Source organism: Ascaphus truei, chromosome 22 (genome assembly GCF_040206685.1).
Source record: "Ascaphus truei isolate aAscTru1 chromosome 22, aAscTru1.hap1, whole genome shotgun sequence".
Classification (NCBI taxonomy): Eukaryota; Metazoa; Chordata; class Amphibia; order Anura; family Ascaphidae; genus Ascaphus; species Ascaphus truei.
In genome coordinates, this window is record NC_134504.1 from 3339651 (window position 1) to 3358206 (window position 18556).

At 46.3% G+C, this 18556-nt stretch overlaps 1 protein-coding gene across 1 annotated transcript; it reads left to right on the forward strand.

Moving 5' to 3' along the window:
- The first annotated feature begins 505 nt into the window (after positions 1-505).
- Positions 506-17790, forward strand: METRNL (meteorin like, glial cell differentiation regulator). Its single transcript, XM_075579672.1, has 4 exons — positions 506-633; positions 3716-4104; positions 15959-16018; positions 16865-17790. The coding sequence occupies exons 1-4, from the start codon at positions 536-538 to the stop codon at positions 17179-17181; spliced, it is 864 nt and encodes a 287-aa protein (XP_075435787.1). The 5' UTR covers positions 506-535; the 3' UTR covers positions 17182-17790.
- Positions 17791-18556: the final 766 nt, after the last annotated feature.

Consider the following 18556-nt stretch of genomic DNA (forward strand, 5'->3'; position numbering starts at 1 on the left):
TGTGAGTGTCAGTGTGTGCAGGGAGCAGCAGGGCAAGGAGCTTGTGCTGGTGAAGGAGCTGGTACTGGTGAAGGAGCTGGTACTGGTGCTGGTACTGGTGCTGGTGAAGGAGCTGGTGCTGGTGAAGGAGCTGGTACTGGTGCTGGTGAAGAAGCTGGTACTGGTGCTGGTGAAGGAGCTGGTACTGGTACTGGTGAAGGAGCTGGTGCTGGTGAAGGAGCTGGTACTGGTGAAGGAGCTGGTTCTGGTGCTGGTGAAGGAGCTGGTGCTGGTTCTGGAGCTGGTGATGCTGGAGCTGGCTGCAGCTATAGAAGAGTGATGGAGAGCAGAGCAAAGCAGGGGGCTCCAGGATAACCCAGCTCTGCTGCCCTGGGACATGCACCCAGCTCCCCCCCCTGCTGCTGCTGACACAGGCTCCATCCTTTACCCCCCCGCCTGGATTACTGCGTAGTGCTGTTTTTATTTATTTTACATTTTTTTTTAACCCCAAAACACACTTTTATTATTATTATCTCGCTTTCCTGCCCTTGCCAACATGTTAAGTGAGCTCCTGATGGGCGTTTTTATGATGATTTTACTGGGCAAGGGAACCTCTTTGCAATACTCCAGCGACATGTGCAACTGGAAAGGAAGGTAAGGAGCATGGATGTCACTTTCTGGCACTGTAGGGGTTAAGGGGTCTCTGACCCACTAGATCCGGAGTCAGGCCATATAATATGTCCCTGGTTTCTGCATGGATAGGTTTCATTTACAAGGGGGCTATTGATTTCTCAAATTGGCATTTTGGGGCATTTGCCTGAACATGTAATTTTGGGGTGGGGGGCTACTGATCCATAGTAAAGTGCTCCCCATTTGGGTTTAAATGAGTCCCCCTACCTATGAGAGGATGAAGCCTGTTGATGTTGGTCTGTCATTTTAATTTGGGTAAGAGGTTTCTTGTACAGATTTGGGAACCCCAGTAACTTGTTGATCCTATAGGGAGCTAAGAGGTTACTCCTGATCCTCAAAGGGAATTAATTGGTCTCCTAACAAATTGCAGAGCACACACAGAGTTAAAAGCTTAGTAATGGTAGGTGGGTTTGTGGTATTTCATTAATTTAGCCTTTAAATCTTGGCAAAGCTATGGTGACACTAGTTTCCCCACCTGCTTCCCAGAGTTTTCATTCTTTTTTTTTAAACAATTTGCTGAGTTTGAGTTAATCCATCTACTGTGTATACTGAGAGAGGGGGGAAAGACTGATCAAGTTATGTGATCGATTAAAATCCATGTTACATCCAGGCTGGATCACTAAATTATCAGCGGTGGTGATCATTATCCAGCCCACAATCTGATCAGACCCCCCCCCTATAAACTAACTTTCTTACCTGTGTATAATAACACTGCTTCTGAAATTCTTGGTTTGCTACTAAAGTACAGTAACTTACTGTGTACTCTAATAGAAATACATTTTTTGTAAATTCTGCAAAAAAAAATGTTGTTTTTTTTTGTGTGCAGAAGTCCCAACCCAGAATTTTCTGATGGGACACTTTTTATTTATATAAAAAAGAGAGAGTTTTCCAAAATTCTGGATCTACTGTTGTCCCATCAGCATATTGAGAATACCCATTTTCAAGTACTAATTATCCTACCGTCTTAAGGTTTATATCACTCTGAGGTAACCCCATTAAATGGAATTACTCAGCCCCTTCATTTCGCAGAACTTTTCAGGCTCAGTGCCACTAGGGTGGGTTGTGTTCACATCTGGTTCTGTAGGTGAAGCCCTTGAACATTATTCTTGTGGTTTGTTCTTTTATAACACCCAGCAGATTGGAGGAAGAGGTTGGTGTTGGTTTCAGCTGATGGTACCCTACAATCTGGGTTTAGCTCGTAGTGTAAGAGACAGCTGCTGATCAGATGTTTCCTGTCCACAATATGAAGTATAAATACGGTTGGTGTCTATTACAGGGGTGGGTAACTCCAGTACTCGAGGGCAACCAACAGGTCAGGTTTTCAGGATATCCCCTTTGACTGAGCCACGTTTGCTGAAGCAGGGATATTCTGAAAACCTGACTAGTTGGTGTTCCTTGAGTACTGGCGCTGCCCACCCCAGTCTAGTGGCTAAATAATTCTATTTAGTAGCTGAGGCTCCAGTGGGTAACACTTCTTCTGGTTCTGTGTTACTGATACTCTTGTGATGTGGGTGAGTAGCACAATCTCTCTGCTCTGGGACTGTCCCTTACTGCACATGAATATAAGTGTAGGATGTGTGTTATTACAGACTCTGCTCATATTCAGCTACCCGAAAAAGAAAAGTTGCAGTTGTTAGCCTGTTTTTGCTGGTGTCTTTGGCCAAGTGCCATGCAACTTCTGTTACTTTATTGAAATGCCAAGAATTTAAGTCATGATCCAGAATAGAAGAGCTGCTAAAATGCAGTATAAAAGTACCCATCAACGGGCTTTATTTATTTGTATCGAAAGCACAAGAAAAGTGACCAAGGTCACAGCAGTCCCCTTAACAACGCACTCATGGTGAAGATATCATGTAATCAGTTTAGGGGATAAGATATCCACAGGGAAGACTAGCTCAACCAAATACCTTTTATTTATTTTTATCCTGATTTGTGGATTTGGACGGACTTTTCTGATGAGGTGTGTGTGTGTGTGTCCAGACCAATATAACAAATTAAAATATTCCAATCACGTCACTATATAAGAAACAGCGGTGCCTGTGACCTTGAAATATTTTGATAGTCCCATTTTGTGTGGGTGGACTAAATTACTGGGTTCTCTAGTAGTGAAAGGGTTAAGCTTGGTACACACACAGACACACACACACACACACACACACACACCTGTGCAGTAGAGCATTACATAATGTTAATGGGTTTTCATGGGTCACGGCACACTTCCTACCCCCTGGTCTGGTGTAATATATTGGGTTTAGCTGTAATCTTGCTCTACCCAGGCGTTAACTCTTTCACCACGAATTGGACAATCTTTGTGCAGATCTAATGGTTTTTTTTAACCCCTTTCAGGCCCTGCTGGGGCTGCAGCATGTTTCAAAGCAATGTCCTGGAGACCCCTTGGCATTGGTGGAAGGCCATGCAGAGCTTAATGTCTATAAAACACCCTCCAGCTGCGAGCTGCCACTGGCTGTAGATGTATTTTGTACCTGTAGTTAATTCTGATGCCAGCTGAGTATTAGGCAAACACAAAGCAGCTTCTTTCTACCATTGTTGTAGGCAAGATAAAGTAGTGGGTAATTACCGCACAGCCTCCTTGATCTCAAAGTGCACTTTGGCAACGCATTAAATGGCACCCAAAAGCAGTTGGGCAACCTGTCTAGATACAGTAGCTGCCAGGATTGGCATAGCTTCCTTATTGCTGCTCTGACCGCTGGACGGTCACCAAACGATGTCATGGAAAATAGGCAGCCGTGTGATCGACTCGAAACGGCCCTGCTATGGCTGTCAGTGCCTCGCAAGGAGTATAAAGTCCATGCCGGCTCCTACAGGGCAGTGACCTGAGGATAACCCAATCTTAGAGGTGCCTTGCTTCATGCTTTTGAGATTAAAGCGGTTATAAAAACATTCCGCGCCTCTGGCAGTGCAGGGGTTAATATAATTGCAATGCTGCTAATGCTCAATTCCCTCAGCTTCTATGTGACCACTGATGTATTTACACTTTTTTTTGGCCATGTGACTAATCCTCCCTTTTTTGTGTCTTTCTTCCCAGTGGACTGACCCATGAGTCTCACAAGAAGGACGTTGAACAGGTCTACCTCCGCTGTTCTGAAGGTTCTGTAGAATGGCTTTACCCTACTGGAGCTCTCATCGTCAACCTGAGGCCCAACACGTTGACATCGGCCTACAAGCATTTGACTGTCTGCATCAAACCCTTGAAGGACTCCAAAGGAGCCAATATTTATTTGGAAAAAACTGGGGAACTCAAGCTTTTGGTCCGAGATGGAGATAATAGCCCTAACAAGGTCTACTGCTTTGGCCTTGTTCAAGGGGGACTGTTTATTGAGGCTACCCCCCAACAAGACATTAGCCGTAAAATCACTGGTTTCCAGTACGAACTGATAAGCCAGAGGACACTTTCGGATTTGCACACAGTTTCTGGTAAGGAATGAATAATGGAAATCCACAACACATTTTGTTGTAGGCGACTGCTTAACGTCATTGTCACTACAGAAAAAGTGTAGAGGTTGTTACTATAGCTGTTTTTTGCACTGTTGTGCAATATGCTATGTCACTACTAGGTGGCGCTCTTTCCTATAGAAACAAAGGTAACGTGTGATGCTCATACAGTTAAAATATTATTTTTAATGCAAGAGCAGGCCAACACTTTAATGCTGCCATGTAACATTGACACTTGTTCTAGGAAACTAACTTAAAAATACACAGAAAACATCATGACAAATTAAAGTTGGTGTCTCTCTTCCAAATTCTCAATGACCAACTTCTAGACCAGAAAAGCTGGTTGTAGTCATTTAAAAAAAATATATATTATTTTATAAAATAGTTGACATTTTGTAACAATTTAACCTCAATGCAGAGTTCCCCTAATTAGTGAATGTGGGGGGTAGATTGGCTCCCGGTGACTTGTTTACTTCTGGTTTCAGACACCGATATGCAGATGGAAATCTGTGTGAGGGTTGTAGGGTGTCTGTACTTATGAATCTCTCGGTGTGAGGGTTGTAGGGTGTCTGTGCTTATGAATCTCTCGGTGTGAGGGTTGTAGGGTGTCTGTGCTTATGAATCTCTCGTGTGAGGGTTGTAGGGTGTCTGTGCTTATGAATCTCTCGGTGTGAGGGTTGTAGGGTGTCTGTACTTATGAATCTCTCGGTGTGAGGGTTGTAGGGTGTCTGTACTTATGAATCTCTCGGTGTGAGGGTTGTAGGGTGTCTGTGCTTATGAATCTCTCGTGTGAGGGTTGTAGGGTGTCTGTACTTATGAATCTCTCGGGGTGAGGGTTGTAGGGTGTCTGTACTTATGAATCTCTCGGGGTGAGGGTTGTAGGGTGTCTGTACTTATGAATCTCTCGGGGTGAGGGTTGTAGGGTTTCTGTACTTATGAATCTCTCGGGGTGAGGGTTGTAGGGTGTCTGTACTTATGAATCTCTCGGTGTGAGGGTTGTAGGGTGTCTGTACTTATGAATCTCTCGGGGTGAGGGTTGTAGGGTGTCTGTACTTATGAATCTCTCGGGGTGAGGGTTGTAGGGTGTCTGTACTTATGAATCTCTCGGGGTGAGGGTTGTAGGGTGTCTGTGCTTATGAATCTCTCGGGGTGAGGGTTGTAGGGTGTCTGTACTTATGAATCTCTCGGGGTGAGGGTTGTAGGGTGTCTGTACTTATGAATCTCTCGGGGTGAGGGTTGTAGGGTGTCTGTACTTATGAATCTCTCGGGGTGAGGGTTGTAGGGTGTCTGTACTTATGAATCTCTCGGGGTGAGGGTTGTAGGGTGTCTGTACTTATGAATCTCTCGGGGTGAGGGTTGTAGGGTGTCTGTACTTATGAATCTCTCGGGGTGAGGGTTGTAGGGTGTCTGTGCTTATGAATCTCTCGGGGTGAGGGTTGTAGGGTGTCTGTACTTATGAATCTCTCGGGGTGAGGGTTGTAGGGTGTCTGTACTTATGAATCTCTCGGGGTGAGGGTTGTAGGGTGTCTGTACTTATGAATCTCTCGGGGTGAGGGTTGTAGGGTGTCTGTACTTATGAATCTCTCGGTGTGAGGGTTGTAGGGTGTCTGTACTTATGAATCTCTCGGTGTGAGGGTTGTAGGGTGTTTGTGCTTATGAATCTCTCGGTGTGACTGCGTTTCTGGCGACACCGCTCCCCTCCCAAATTTTATGTGACTTGCTCTCTTATGCTAGAAATAAGTAGCCTGAGATGTCAGTTGGCGCTGATGCCTCTGCTGACATCATAATGCGCGGGGCGTGAGCGGTGCCGGGATTGGCTGCAAGTGGCATCTAGGTATAAGAGTCAGATTATCCGTATATAATTGCTGGTTGATGCCTAATTACAGTGTGGCGTAAATGCAATTTTCAAATACTATAATAACCGAAGAAACTGGTTATAACTTCCACACAAACACAGTGGGTAGAAGTCGGTGTTTTTAATTCTTGGCGTGTGTAGCCTCTCCCCCTCCCTCACCCTCCCTCACCCTCCCTCTCCCTCCTACGAGGCGCTGACTCAGCGGATTACTGGGAATTACAGAGAATAAGTGTTTACAGGCTTTTCTATTTTGTTTTGACGCACTCTTCAGGTGACAGAGAGGCGGCTTAGTAGTAAAGTTGCTAGTATTGGGAGAACCTCTGATCTCGGGCTAGTCACTTTAATTTATTGTATTATTATTATAACCATTTTTGCCTCCTATGTAGAACTACACCCTTGAAAGGGCAATATTCTCTCCCCCCCCCCCCCCCCTCCTCAGGACCAATGTGAACGAATTCCAGTGACCTGTTTAAGGAATCGCACCTGGTTAATTAATACCGCCTTTTTTTTTTTTAATATACACAAATCTGACACCTATAAGTGTTTTTAATGTTGGTGTTGGGAGGGTTTTAATTTCCTCTGGCTGCTCCCTTTTGTGTGATGTCACTGTGATCAGCAAGAGCTTGTGCAGCCAGCCCCCCCTCCCCTTCTAGATACTGGTTCTCTGATAAGGACAGGGGGGATAAGGGGAAACCCACCCCATTCAAAGATCTGTAAGAAATTCTGACTTAGTGGAATTGCACCTTTTTTGAAGTGGCTTTATTTAGTTAGCAGGATCTTTGTGTGGAAGGGCACTTCTGTCCAGTAGCCTTTTTTGTTTTTTTCCCATTCTGTGTTGCTATACCGAGCTGTTTTTGTGCACACTCCGGCTTCGCACACACTGGGTCTTTGTATCCGGTGACATTGCCCAGTGCATAGTAATTTATTCTGACCTCACAGCCCTGTCACCCTGTTCTGATGGGTCGTTAAAGCTTTGTGCCCATCGGGCTCCCACAAACCAATGTTTTAATTATATCAGATTTATGTCTTTGCATCTGATTTCTTGCGGGGGGTTTATCTGCTCCTTGTATAGGGCGGCAGCCATGCTAAATCTAAAGATGAACTATGCAATCCACTCTGATATTCGGTGTTCACATGACGCAGCACGGAGTTCAGTAGAAAAATTCTAATTACAGAATGTATTTGTGTAGGGTCCAATAGTGTCAGCCTCTTACAGAACATGGTGAAGGTTTGACGGGTAATTGGTACCACGGCACCTCAAAACCCATTGAGAAAACACATGTGACACCTCCCCCTGTATCTTCAGCCAACATGAATAGGTGAATGGTGGTGGCACTATTGGTAGGGCTGCTGGGTGTCCAGTATTGACCCGGACTGTCCTGTATTTGGACACTCTGTCCAGTAAACAAATAGAGGCATTACTGGGTGTGTATAATGGTATTGCCTTTCTGGACATGGTGACCTGGCCGGATTGGGGGGCTGTGGGATTTCCCCGAGCAGGGCTGTTGCTAGGGGGCTGGGCAGCATTCTCCATCCTACTTGGCTGCATTACCCAGTAGCTGTCCCAATTAGGTGTAGGAGCCTGGAGTGGGGCCAAGGAGAGGGGAAAACAGCATGGAGCTGCGGTGTCCAGTATTTTTGGAGTAGCCACCTGGCAACTCGAACTATTGGTGCGCAACACTAGCCCATTCCCACCTGTCCTAGTGTGTAGAAGACAATCATACTACTTGTTGTTCTAGATTTCTCCTGAATGTATCTGTAGTGTGAAAGTATTGTAACAATCCGGCAGTAACTGATTAACCCAGTCTGTGAATAACATGGAATCTTGGCTCTGGAGCGAAGAAATCACTAATTGGGAAACCGGCTCTGAACCTTTCTAAAGTCCTGTTGGACTTCTTCCTATGTACATCTCTAGGTTATGTAGTTTCCCCCCCCCCCCCCCCCCTCTTGTGGTTCAGAAGGTATAGCAAATATTTGATCTTGTTTTTACCTTTTCATTACTGATCAATTGGCTTTTTCTGTCTGGAAAATAAACTGGTTCATCGCTTCTATTACAGCAATGTCCAGTTGTTTTGCTTACAGAAAGAAGTTCTCGATGTATCTCAGGTGTTCAACTTTAGCAACTATTTAACTTATTTAAGCTCCTTTACTGTCAGAGAACCTTCACGTTATTACTACCCTACAGCACAGAAGGTAAAGGTGACATACAGCTGGCATTTCTGCACACCGCACACACCTAACATAACGACATGACTTCACCGTCCTACACACTGGTAACATGTTAACCAGAGAACCTTTTCTTCATGGCATCTGTATTTTATGCTCTCAGCGAGTGCTGCGGGAGTCTTTATTGTGCTAGGAATAGGCTGGGCACCCAACGCCTTGCATTTCAAAAGAACTGCTAGCAGCCAGTTGTCAGGCCCCCTGATAAACATCTACTGCACTTCCTCCCAATTTCAGGCAAGTCCTTCAAGTCTAAAGGCTGCTAATGTTGGGGGCAAATGCAAGAATTCCCCAGCTAATTCGCTTATCTGGAAGTGAAAGCCTGTTTTATTGCTGTTTATTTATTGAAAGACAACATATTTCACTGTGTCATGGTTAAAGGGATCTGCGAGTTGACGTACTTACGATCTAAAGGATGAATTAAAGCCGCACTCCAGGCTGCATTTCTTGCTTTATTTGGGGGGGAGAGATTTGATGTAGGGGGTTGCAGGAGCTGAACTATGTTAATTTCGGCACTGGGGACCCCCTGCTTCCCGAGATACTTGCCGACCGTAGGGGGTGCCAGTTTCTTGGGAAGCAGCGGGTCCCCGGAGCTGAAATGGATGCAGTTTGGCTCCGGAGCCCCCCTGCTTCAATCCTGCAACTACAAATAAACAAAGCACGGAGTGTGAGTGTGAGTGGGGCTTTAACACCCGAGGGCAGATAGGGGAATTTTTGGATCTGTCTTATTTCTCATTTGTGGCACCAACCTATTCCACAGCACAGTACGATATGGGAGGGAGCACAATAACATTGCATGACAAATACTTCTGTTAAGACACACTGCCAGTAAGGAAGCCTCTGCCCCAAAGAGCTTACACTCTTTTTAGGTGGTCTGTGACCACCAAACTATCCAATAGGAGACCTCAGCCCTCTGACACTTGCTGCCTGTGGGACCAGCAGCATAAAAATGTAGGACTTTCTCACTTCGTGGTTTTCTGGCTTTATGTTCTAAAGTCCGAAAACATGATGGTAAAGAAAACGAGGTCCCTGTCCTAAACCTACACCCCTCTATTTACCCCGTCACGCACCCCTTCCTCCTCCCTTCTGATCCTTCAGACTGTAGACTTTTTTTTAATTTTTTTTGTAGAGGCATTTAGCCCAAATCTAACATTGTAATCCAGAAACTACTCTGCTCCTCCCTCCCCCCCCCCCCCCCAGCAGAAGAGCCCATAAATATCAGGCGTTTATGTCAGAGGCTGCATATGCGCCATCATTCTGTCTCTAGAACTGGTTTGAAAGCCTCTGTATAAATGGTACATTAATAAAACACACAAGATATGACTATTTCTCGTTGCTCTTGGAAAGTAGACGCATCTGGCCTTTTTTGCCGATGGCAGCACTATACAGCTGTGATTACCCTTTGATGTGGAACAATGTAGCAATCTTTTCCTAGAGACAATGGGGAAACCATAGTAGACACACAGCTGCAGGGGGATCCGCAGGAAAATAGCCCCTTCGTGCTACACTGCACATGAATTGCACCGCTGCCACTTCTCATCTCAATAGGTCTCGAAAACCAATGAGCTGCCAGGTGCCTTGAAGACCCTTTTTTGTTCAGGGACAGTTTAAGGCTCTGCCCGTACCTCTTCTTGCCCCTAATCCCCCCCCCCCCTCCTCTGCACGGCCTGGTCTCGGCGTTGCCAGTTTCTGAGGCTGTGACTTCTCACTTGTATTTATTTACATGGTGCTGAAACTGAGCATATTACATTACATGGCACAGGATGGACACCCAAGTGCGCAAACACAGCATGCAAACAACGCGCACTTGGCCCTTAGGCTGCACATGGGATTTAATGAGGGCTGGAACAGCGGGGGGAGAATTTGACGGTGGGTAAAAGCCACTTGACCGGCTCGGTATGTTTTTCATGGTAGTTGTGAAACCCCTACCCCAGGCCTGCACAACTCCAGTCCTCGAGGGCCGCAAACAGGCCAGGTTTTCAGGGTATCCCAACTTGAGCACAGCTGGCTCAATTAGTGGCTCAGTCATACTGAGCCACTAATTGAGCCAGCTGTGCTGAAGCAGGGATATCCTGTTTGTGGCCCTCGAGGGCTGGAGTTGTGCAGGCCTGCTCTAACCCTATAGGATCTGCTTCACATTTCGTAGCCTTGAGTCTACCCCCAAGCAAAATGGGGTGTTAACCTTTTACGGCTCCCGAATGATTTACCTGGTACAACGAATCGCCTGACACGTACAGCGACCCTTATGATGTACCAGGTACATCCGAGCCACTTCCTTGTTTTCGGGGATCTGTCGTGGTGATGTCATCGCTCATGGTGCGGCCAGCTCTCCGGCACTGTAAAGGTTAAGTGGCAGTTCTTGGTCCAAAAACCTTCCCTTGCTTTATTCTCCCAAATCATTGGTCTTTGTGCGATTCTTTCATCGCTGGGCAAGAGATTGGTGACCACTTTTGAGGAGGTTTCCTCTGTCAGGGGTCCTCAAGTCTTCGCCAACAACAGGTCAGGTTCAGGATGTCCCTGCTTCAGCACAGCTGGCTCAATCTTCGACTGAGCCACCTGTGCTGAAGCTGGGATATCCTGAACCTGACCTGTTGTTGGGGAGGGCTTGAGGACTAGAGTTGACACCCCCCCAACCCCCTTGCTCTAAATTACCACATCCATTAGGGGCGGTTTTATTCTTCGGCCCTGATCTGTGCAACATTGGATTCCGTGCTGCGTTTCTGACTTGGGTCGACGTTCCCAATGCAAGTCGTGCATATTGTGTACGTTCTGAGGGGGTTTGTTGCTTTTACTTAATGTGCTGTAAATTTTAACCGAGAGCAACACGTTGGCTCGTACTAGCAATGAACATTGTTAGACACTAATGCACTAGATTCAGCAAGAATCTCGGTGGTGACCTTTTCTGCCTGCCAACCCATCTAAAGGTTGGTGACAGCCAACGTTAGACAGGGTAAATCCAAGGTACAATTCATGTAGACGGTTACCACCGTACGATATGTATAACATTGTGCAATTCAGGGTTATTTGCTTGAAGTTCCAATTTTGTTTTAAGTAAACCTCCAAGAAAGGGGAACTTTGAGGTCCCTGATGAGATCAAAAGCTTTTTCATTGTGGGGTTTTCCTTTGCATCCGTTTTCATTAACTCAAAATACTTTTTTGTGTTTTTGTGGCTGACATGTTAAGTACTCAACATTTTAAAGCAAATGCATTAACACCTTTTTTATAGCACCCTCTATAATACTTCTATAGCCAATAGGACTGAAGTGTTGGTAGAAAGCCGCCATTAAAGCTGCAGTTTGCAGGTTCAATGATTGAGCTGAGAAGCTGATTTTCCTTCACTTGGCTGTTTAAATTCCATTGTGCTCTGCTGAGTTCTCGCTCCATAATCTCCAGCGTTCGTTCCATGGTGGAATGGTCTTCTACCATCCATCTTTATCGGCACCGCTGCCATTATTGATTGGCTGCTTTTATCAAACTCGCGCTGTCGCAGAAGGTATGGTTAAGGCTACGGCCCCGCTCCCTCCGTCAGCGCTCCCACACTGCAGACAGGCGGTGCGCTGACATACACAGACCGCGATATGCGGTCTGTAGGGAGCCTGGGCGGGAGTGGTAGGCTTGACAGGGAGGGGGGGCGTGGCTTGAGCGAAGGGACCCGCTACTCTCCCCCCCCCCTCCCCTCCACGGGCTCGGGCTGGAGCTGCTGATGGTAAGCAACACACACACTCATACACGCAGGCACTCTCTCTCACTCGCACACGCACACACACACGCACACGCAGGCACTCGCACACGCACACAGGCAGGCACTCATATACACGCACACAGGCAGGCACTCATATACACGCACACGCACACAGGCAGGCACTCATATACACGCACACGCACACAGGCAGGCACTCATATACACGCACACACATACACACACACAGGCAGGCACTCATATACACGCACACACATACACACACACAGGCAGGCACTCATATACACGCACACACATACACACACACAGGCAGGCACTCATATACACGCACACACATACACACACACAGGCAGGCACTCATACACGCACACACATACACACACACAGGCAGGCACTCATATACACGCACACACATACACACACACACAGGCAGGCACTCATATACACGCACACACATACACACACACAGGCAGGCACTCATATACACGCACACACATACACACACACAGGCAGGCACTCACGCACTAAGGCACACACACTCATACACACACGCAGGCACTCTCTCTCTCTCTCTCTCTCTCTCTCTCTCTCTCTCTCTCTCACACACACACACACACACACACACACACACACACACACACACACACACACACACACACACACACACACGCAGGCACTCATATACACGCACACACATACACACACACACACACACACAGGCACGCACTCAGGCACACACACACATACACACAGACAGGCACTCACGCTGCTTTCACTCCACACTCCTCCCCGCTCCCCGAAGCCTCTCCTCCTCCCCAAGCCTCCCCTCCTCATTGGCTCACAGCCACACCACGTGACGCGTCGACGCTAGGGATTTCAATTCTCTTGTGTCCCATAGCGGCTGACGCGTCACAGCGTATAGTGAGCTGTGCAGCCAGGGGGGACCGGGACTGGCTCGGGAGGATTCCCCTGCTGGTTGGGAACTCGCGTGTGGCCGCCCGCGCCACCGGGCGCACCGGGTCCCAGGCCTTAGGATCAGGGTCCAGGAGTCATTGCCAGCTTCTGTTGACCTTGGACCAGGAGTGGCCAACTCCAGTCCTCAAGGGCCACCAACAGGTTGGGGTTTCAGGATATCCCAGCTTCAGCACAGATGGTTGTTGATTGAGCCACCTGCGCTGAAGCTGGGATATCCTGAACCTGACCTGTTGGTGGCCCTTGAGGACTGGAGTTGGCCACTCCTGCCTTAGGCAATTCCCTGTATGTAAGGTACCAACAACTCTATTGTAAGCTTCTATTGACCAGGATTCATACTGCCGGGGTTGGTCTGCATTCACTATATATAGTTCAGCATGCAAGGGAAAGTATAGAAACATATATGCAATGTGTCCACTCCCTTGTATGTGGAACCCAAAGGAAGGGGAACCACCTTTAGGATTTTGACACACTCCCCTTCCCTCCTGCGCTAGAAGGGGCACATTCAATGAGTATTGGCCAAGGAGTGTGGCCTGTTGGTATCACCATGTTCTCTTCAGTAACATCAGGATCAGAGGGTGAGTAGCTGCCAGCAGCTGGAACATGACTGCGCGCTTGTGAGGAGTGATGTAATTACATCTCCGGGCCGAGGCGCTGCTTGGGGCCTGCCTCAGGTTACCTAAGGATACGGTCAGAATCTGTTAAGTAAATTCCCTGTAGGATTTGGCAGCAGACCTGCACAATGCGGGCTTTGTCCTGCAGGCCGCGGCCTTGCAGTCCCCCGAGCCTTGGAGGGACGCAATAAAAATTGTTGCCCTTTTTTACGCCTCATGAATGGACACTTGTTGCATTTCAGCAGCAGTGGAGGTTTCTTCCCCGGAAAATGAGCGTGCTGCGTTATGGGGGACAAACTGCGCACTCCTGCTGCCGGGAGGGTCTCCTGCATTGTCACAAGTTAATGGTGTTATGTGCCAATGATTACAGCTGCTTTCCCCAATGCTCCATCACGGCCATACCCCAATACCGCCAGCCCTGCAACGGAGCGGGTCTCTGCTAGTGCTTCTTCCCGAGTGCGGAGGGCACAACAGCAAATAAACATGGAAGACCTGGCATGGGTCTCTGATGTTTTTAACCACTTCACTGCCAGTGCAGAGGAAAGCTTTCCAGGGTGATCTATATTCTCTCTATGACGAGGAGCTTTGGGTGACAGAGTATGTGGATGCTCAATACCTTTATGTAGTGCGGCATGAGGTTGAGTATTTCCTTGTCCCATCTCCCAAATGAAGTTGGTCGGGTCTTGCAGCCGAGTAGCATGTCGAGTCACGGATTGTGGCTTATTATTCTACTAACGGGGAGCACAAAGCTGCGGTAACACATGCTGACCCCAAAATAACACATCCCTCCAGTACTCTGACTTCCACTTAAGGTGTGTGGGTCGGTGGGCCCTACATGTTGTGCATTGTAATTGCGGTTTATTGAATTAAAGTATACGGTTCCCAGCCGGGCAGGTGAAGTAATGGCGAGGAATATTCCTGTATGCCTTTCTAAGCTATATCGATTTTAGTTTTATTATCCCTCGAGGTGCAAAACATCATCAAGTTTAGATTTTCACGCAGGGCCTTCCAGCGCGGACTGGAGGCTGGTTGGTGGATGGCCTGCAGCCGGCTGGGAAGCCACAGGCGGAAAGTTGTGTCTCTTACAAACGATGCTACATGTTGATAGCATGTGAAACCGTCCCCGGGTACAAACACATGTGCCTGGTCCGTTTGCCAGAGGCGTGGCACTTAGAAACAAGACCACCTTCTTTAAAAGTGCAGGTCGTGACGTGCTATGAGCTTCCAAGAAAGAGGGTGAGAACCAGGATACGCTTTTTGGAAGCTTAAAAACACTTGGTTGGCCCTGATTCAGCAAAGGGGTCTCAAGCCCACCTGTGCTTTGCCTCATTTTGGTGGCCGCTCCATCAAACGCTTAACCCACACGATCTGGTGTTCCTTCTAACTGATTTGGAGTTAATGCTGGATCCGGTGTGTTAACGAGTCATGGAGCGTGATGAGTCTGCCCATTGGGTTGGGGGAGGAAACGCTTTGCTACATAATCTAAAGTAGGATCACAAATGTATAACATACTCTGTATTAGAGCGATTTTGTGGTTCCAGGGTAATTCGCTTCAATCTTGCCTAACCAGACATGTGCTGCTCCGATCCTGTGTAATCCAGTTAGCAGCGTGTTGTACTGTGCCTTCATCATCAGCTGATTGAAATAGTTTGCATGATTTAGGACGGTAATCCTTCTTTTTTTTTTTGCATTGTGGCTTTTGTTTTAACCCCAGAAAGCTTGAGGTTAGACCGTCTGCAACACCATCTGACATTCTGACATGACTGCATCCTGCATACAGCATTTATGAAACCCAAGAATCTTTCCCCTGCCCCCTCCTCCCATTTAAATAAGCCTTTTGCAGAAAGGTCTGACATTAACACTGACATTGGATGTGTAAAGTCGGGGATTCTCTTAATATTTAGGACCCGTTGTGCCCTTTAACAATTCACTCTAAAGAGATTTGGGGAAATACTTCTGTTACCGTAGGTTAAGCAGACGGCATACACATTGTAGAATAGGACACCTTATAGCGGCCTTAAAAACATTTAAAAAAATAAACACACGGGGTTTCTGACCTTGTAATGCAAATTTGTAGTAATATTTGTAAGATGCTGTATCCTGCATATATTGGCTCTTTAAAATTCACATTACATGTTGGCTTGCTAAACTGGCCATGTGACTTTTTTTTAGATCAGTTTAGTGTGTGTGTGTGTGTGTGTGTGTGTGTGTCTTGACACTTCGTATGACAAATGCAGCATGTATGAACATGATGATATAAATTAGGTCATTAAGAATAGATTGTAATATGTGGTTTGGAAAGCTCACCAAACCACTATCCCAGAACTACAAGAACTACATACATTTCTGTTGATGCAGTTAAAGATTAACCAACATGCAAGATCTATATTACAACCTGCAGATAATAAAATAACACAGTACGTGAAGCTATCTTTCTTCCATGTATAGTAATGGCTGTGCTCTCTCTTTCAGATCCCTGCAGCCCGTGCAGTGATACCGAGGTTCTCCTGGCTGTCTGCATTAGTGATTTTGGTGAGTGTTGGTGCTTGGATATTTACTTTTTAAGGGCTCCGGCCTGCCCTGGAGATAGAGTGCAGTCCCCCTCAAAACCAAATTAAACTAATGATGGAGATGGTTTTATTAGGTTTTATTGCCAGATGACTGTTTATAAACATTTACGGAGTTTTTTTTTAATATATTAAAAAATAAATAAAATAATAGATATCGATGATGGCGATTAAAAGTATTTGTGTGTATGTCTTATTTATAATATTTCTATAGCACTTTATAAGGCAGACAATACAGTACAGGGAATTGTAGTACAATAAGTGCAACAAATAAGATCGGACAATAGGAAAGGAAATCCCTGCCCCGGAGAGCTGACAATCTAATGTTTCACAACAATCTTATCAATGTGGTCTTTAAACCAGTGCAAATAATGGGGCTTATTCTGCTAACTTCCCAAAAATACCTTCACATTTGCCATAATCTTTGTAAAAATGGTTTCCTTTCAAACTGTAATACCTATTGTAACATAATTCTTTGTGCAGAGAAGAATAAGTCTTTTCCTGGAACAATATAGATAGATAGCTATATTATTATTTTATTATTATTATTATAGTACAGTTGGCAAATGGGTGTGATGGTTCTGATAAATAATTTAGTACCGGGTCTCAGTACCTAAACTGTTTATCGATATCATATTGCTGTTAATTAGCCTGTGAAGTTTTCCCCACTTGATTTTGTAAACTCCTGCAATGTGAAAACTGATACATTGTACCCTCCTGTAACCCCCCTTCTTGTACCCCTCCTGTAACCCCCCTTCTTGTACCCCTCCAGTAACCCCCCTTCTTGTTCCATTGTATCTTTTTTTTTTAGTGGTCAGAGGATCAATCAGAGCAGTGACCGATGACACAGAACAGCAGGAGTCAATCATTGAAGTTTCGGTGGAGAAACTTTACAGACAAAAGACCAAGATCTTTACACCCAACCAAGAGAGCGGGGGCTGGGCGGGCCTCATTAGGACACGGATGGAATGTGGGGTAAAAACTGGATTAGGGGATTTCCTTTTTATGGGACGCATGCACTTTGGGGAGCCAAGATTAGGCTGTGCCCCCCGTTACAGAGACTTCCAAAGGATATACCAAGAAGCCACAGACAAAGGGTTAAACCTATGTGAAATTAGCACGGACTGAAGACCAGCTCTGGTTGGACTGCTTCGTTGGTTCCCGTTCAGACGTTGGACTGGACAACTTGATAGGGACAGTGAATGCTCTGCAGGAATTCGGACGGCTCCCCAGGCTGCACGGAGGGATTCCTAACGATACTGCGATGCAGAAGTATGCTGTTACACTAATTAATGGAGGTACGAGCGACATCGGCCGCCGCGCGAGACGCCATTTTCAAGTCTTGCGGCGGAGAACTAATTTATTTTATTTTTTTTTTAAAGAAACTCCCAGAGTCTCAAGAGACAAAAAAACAAAAAAAAAAACAAAACAACTGCCTTATATCTTTTTTTAATACTAAAAGTTAAATGAAATGCCTTTAAAATAAGAAGGCTGTAGCATTGGGTATGGCGTATTCTGTATAAAGTGATGCGAGGGATCGAGCACCGGAAGACACAATCTTTTTTTTAACATTGATGCTTTGTAAAAAGCTTGGTGTACAATTTTTGAAGTTGTTTCTTATGAAAGAAATGTATGATGGCAACTTTTTTTTTTTTTTAATGTACAATTGCAGTCTGCCATTTTGTACAGGCTGTTACATTGTTTCCGTTCCAGAGAAATAAAACGCCCTGGATTTGACCCGTTGTCTTTGTTTTGGTTGACCTGAAGTCTCGTGCTTTTTGGTGGAGAGGTGGGTGAATCCGGGCAAAACCGTTCCGGATTTTTGCTGATGTTTACCCCCCAAAATTAATTTTGCAGTGTAAAATCCACACACTGATTTGGTCGGTTTCTATCCACGCGGATTCAACAAAATCCGCCTCTGGCTACAAGCCGTGGATTTAGCGATCCGCTGGCGGATTCTTACTGCTGAATCCGGAGTGTATTGGCAATAATAAAATCCGCAAAAACGCAAATTCTCCTATTTTTTGTGATTGATCTGTGGGCCAAAGGAACCGGCCGATCCGCCGCGGATCCAGATTCGGGAACCGGCCGATCCGCCGCGGATCCAGATTCGGGAACCGGCCGATCCGCCGCGGATCCAGATTCGGGAACCGGCCGATCCGCCGCGGATCCAGATTCGGGAACCGGCCGATCCGCCGCGGATCCAGATTTGGCAAAAAAAACTTTGCCCATCGCTACTTTTAGGAAGAAGAATTAATCGCTAATTGACTTGTAAACATTAAAAAAAAAACTGTGAACTCCACCTAAATTGTTACTATTTTAGGGGGGCTGGGGGGGCGCTTACAGAGGCCCTGCGCTCTTCCCCACAACATTTAAATCCTGGGGGAGCGCACAAGGCCTCTTACTCCCTTACCTTGTCTCTTGCGACGCAATGTCACATGACGTCAGAAAGCGCTGGAGAAAAGGTAACGGGGGGGGAGGGGGCACGCAGACTAGTGTGTAC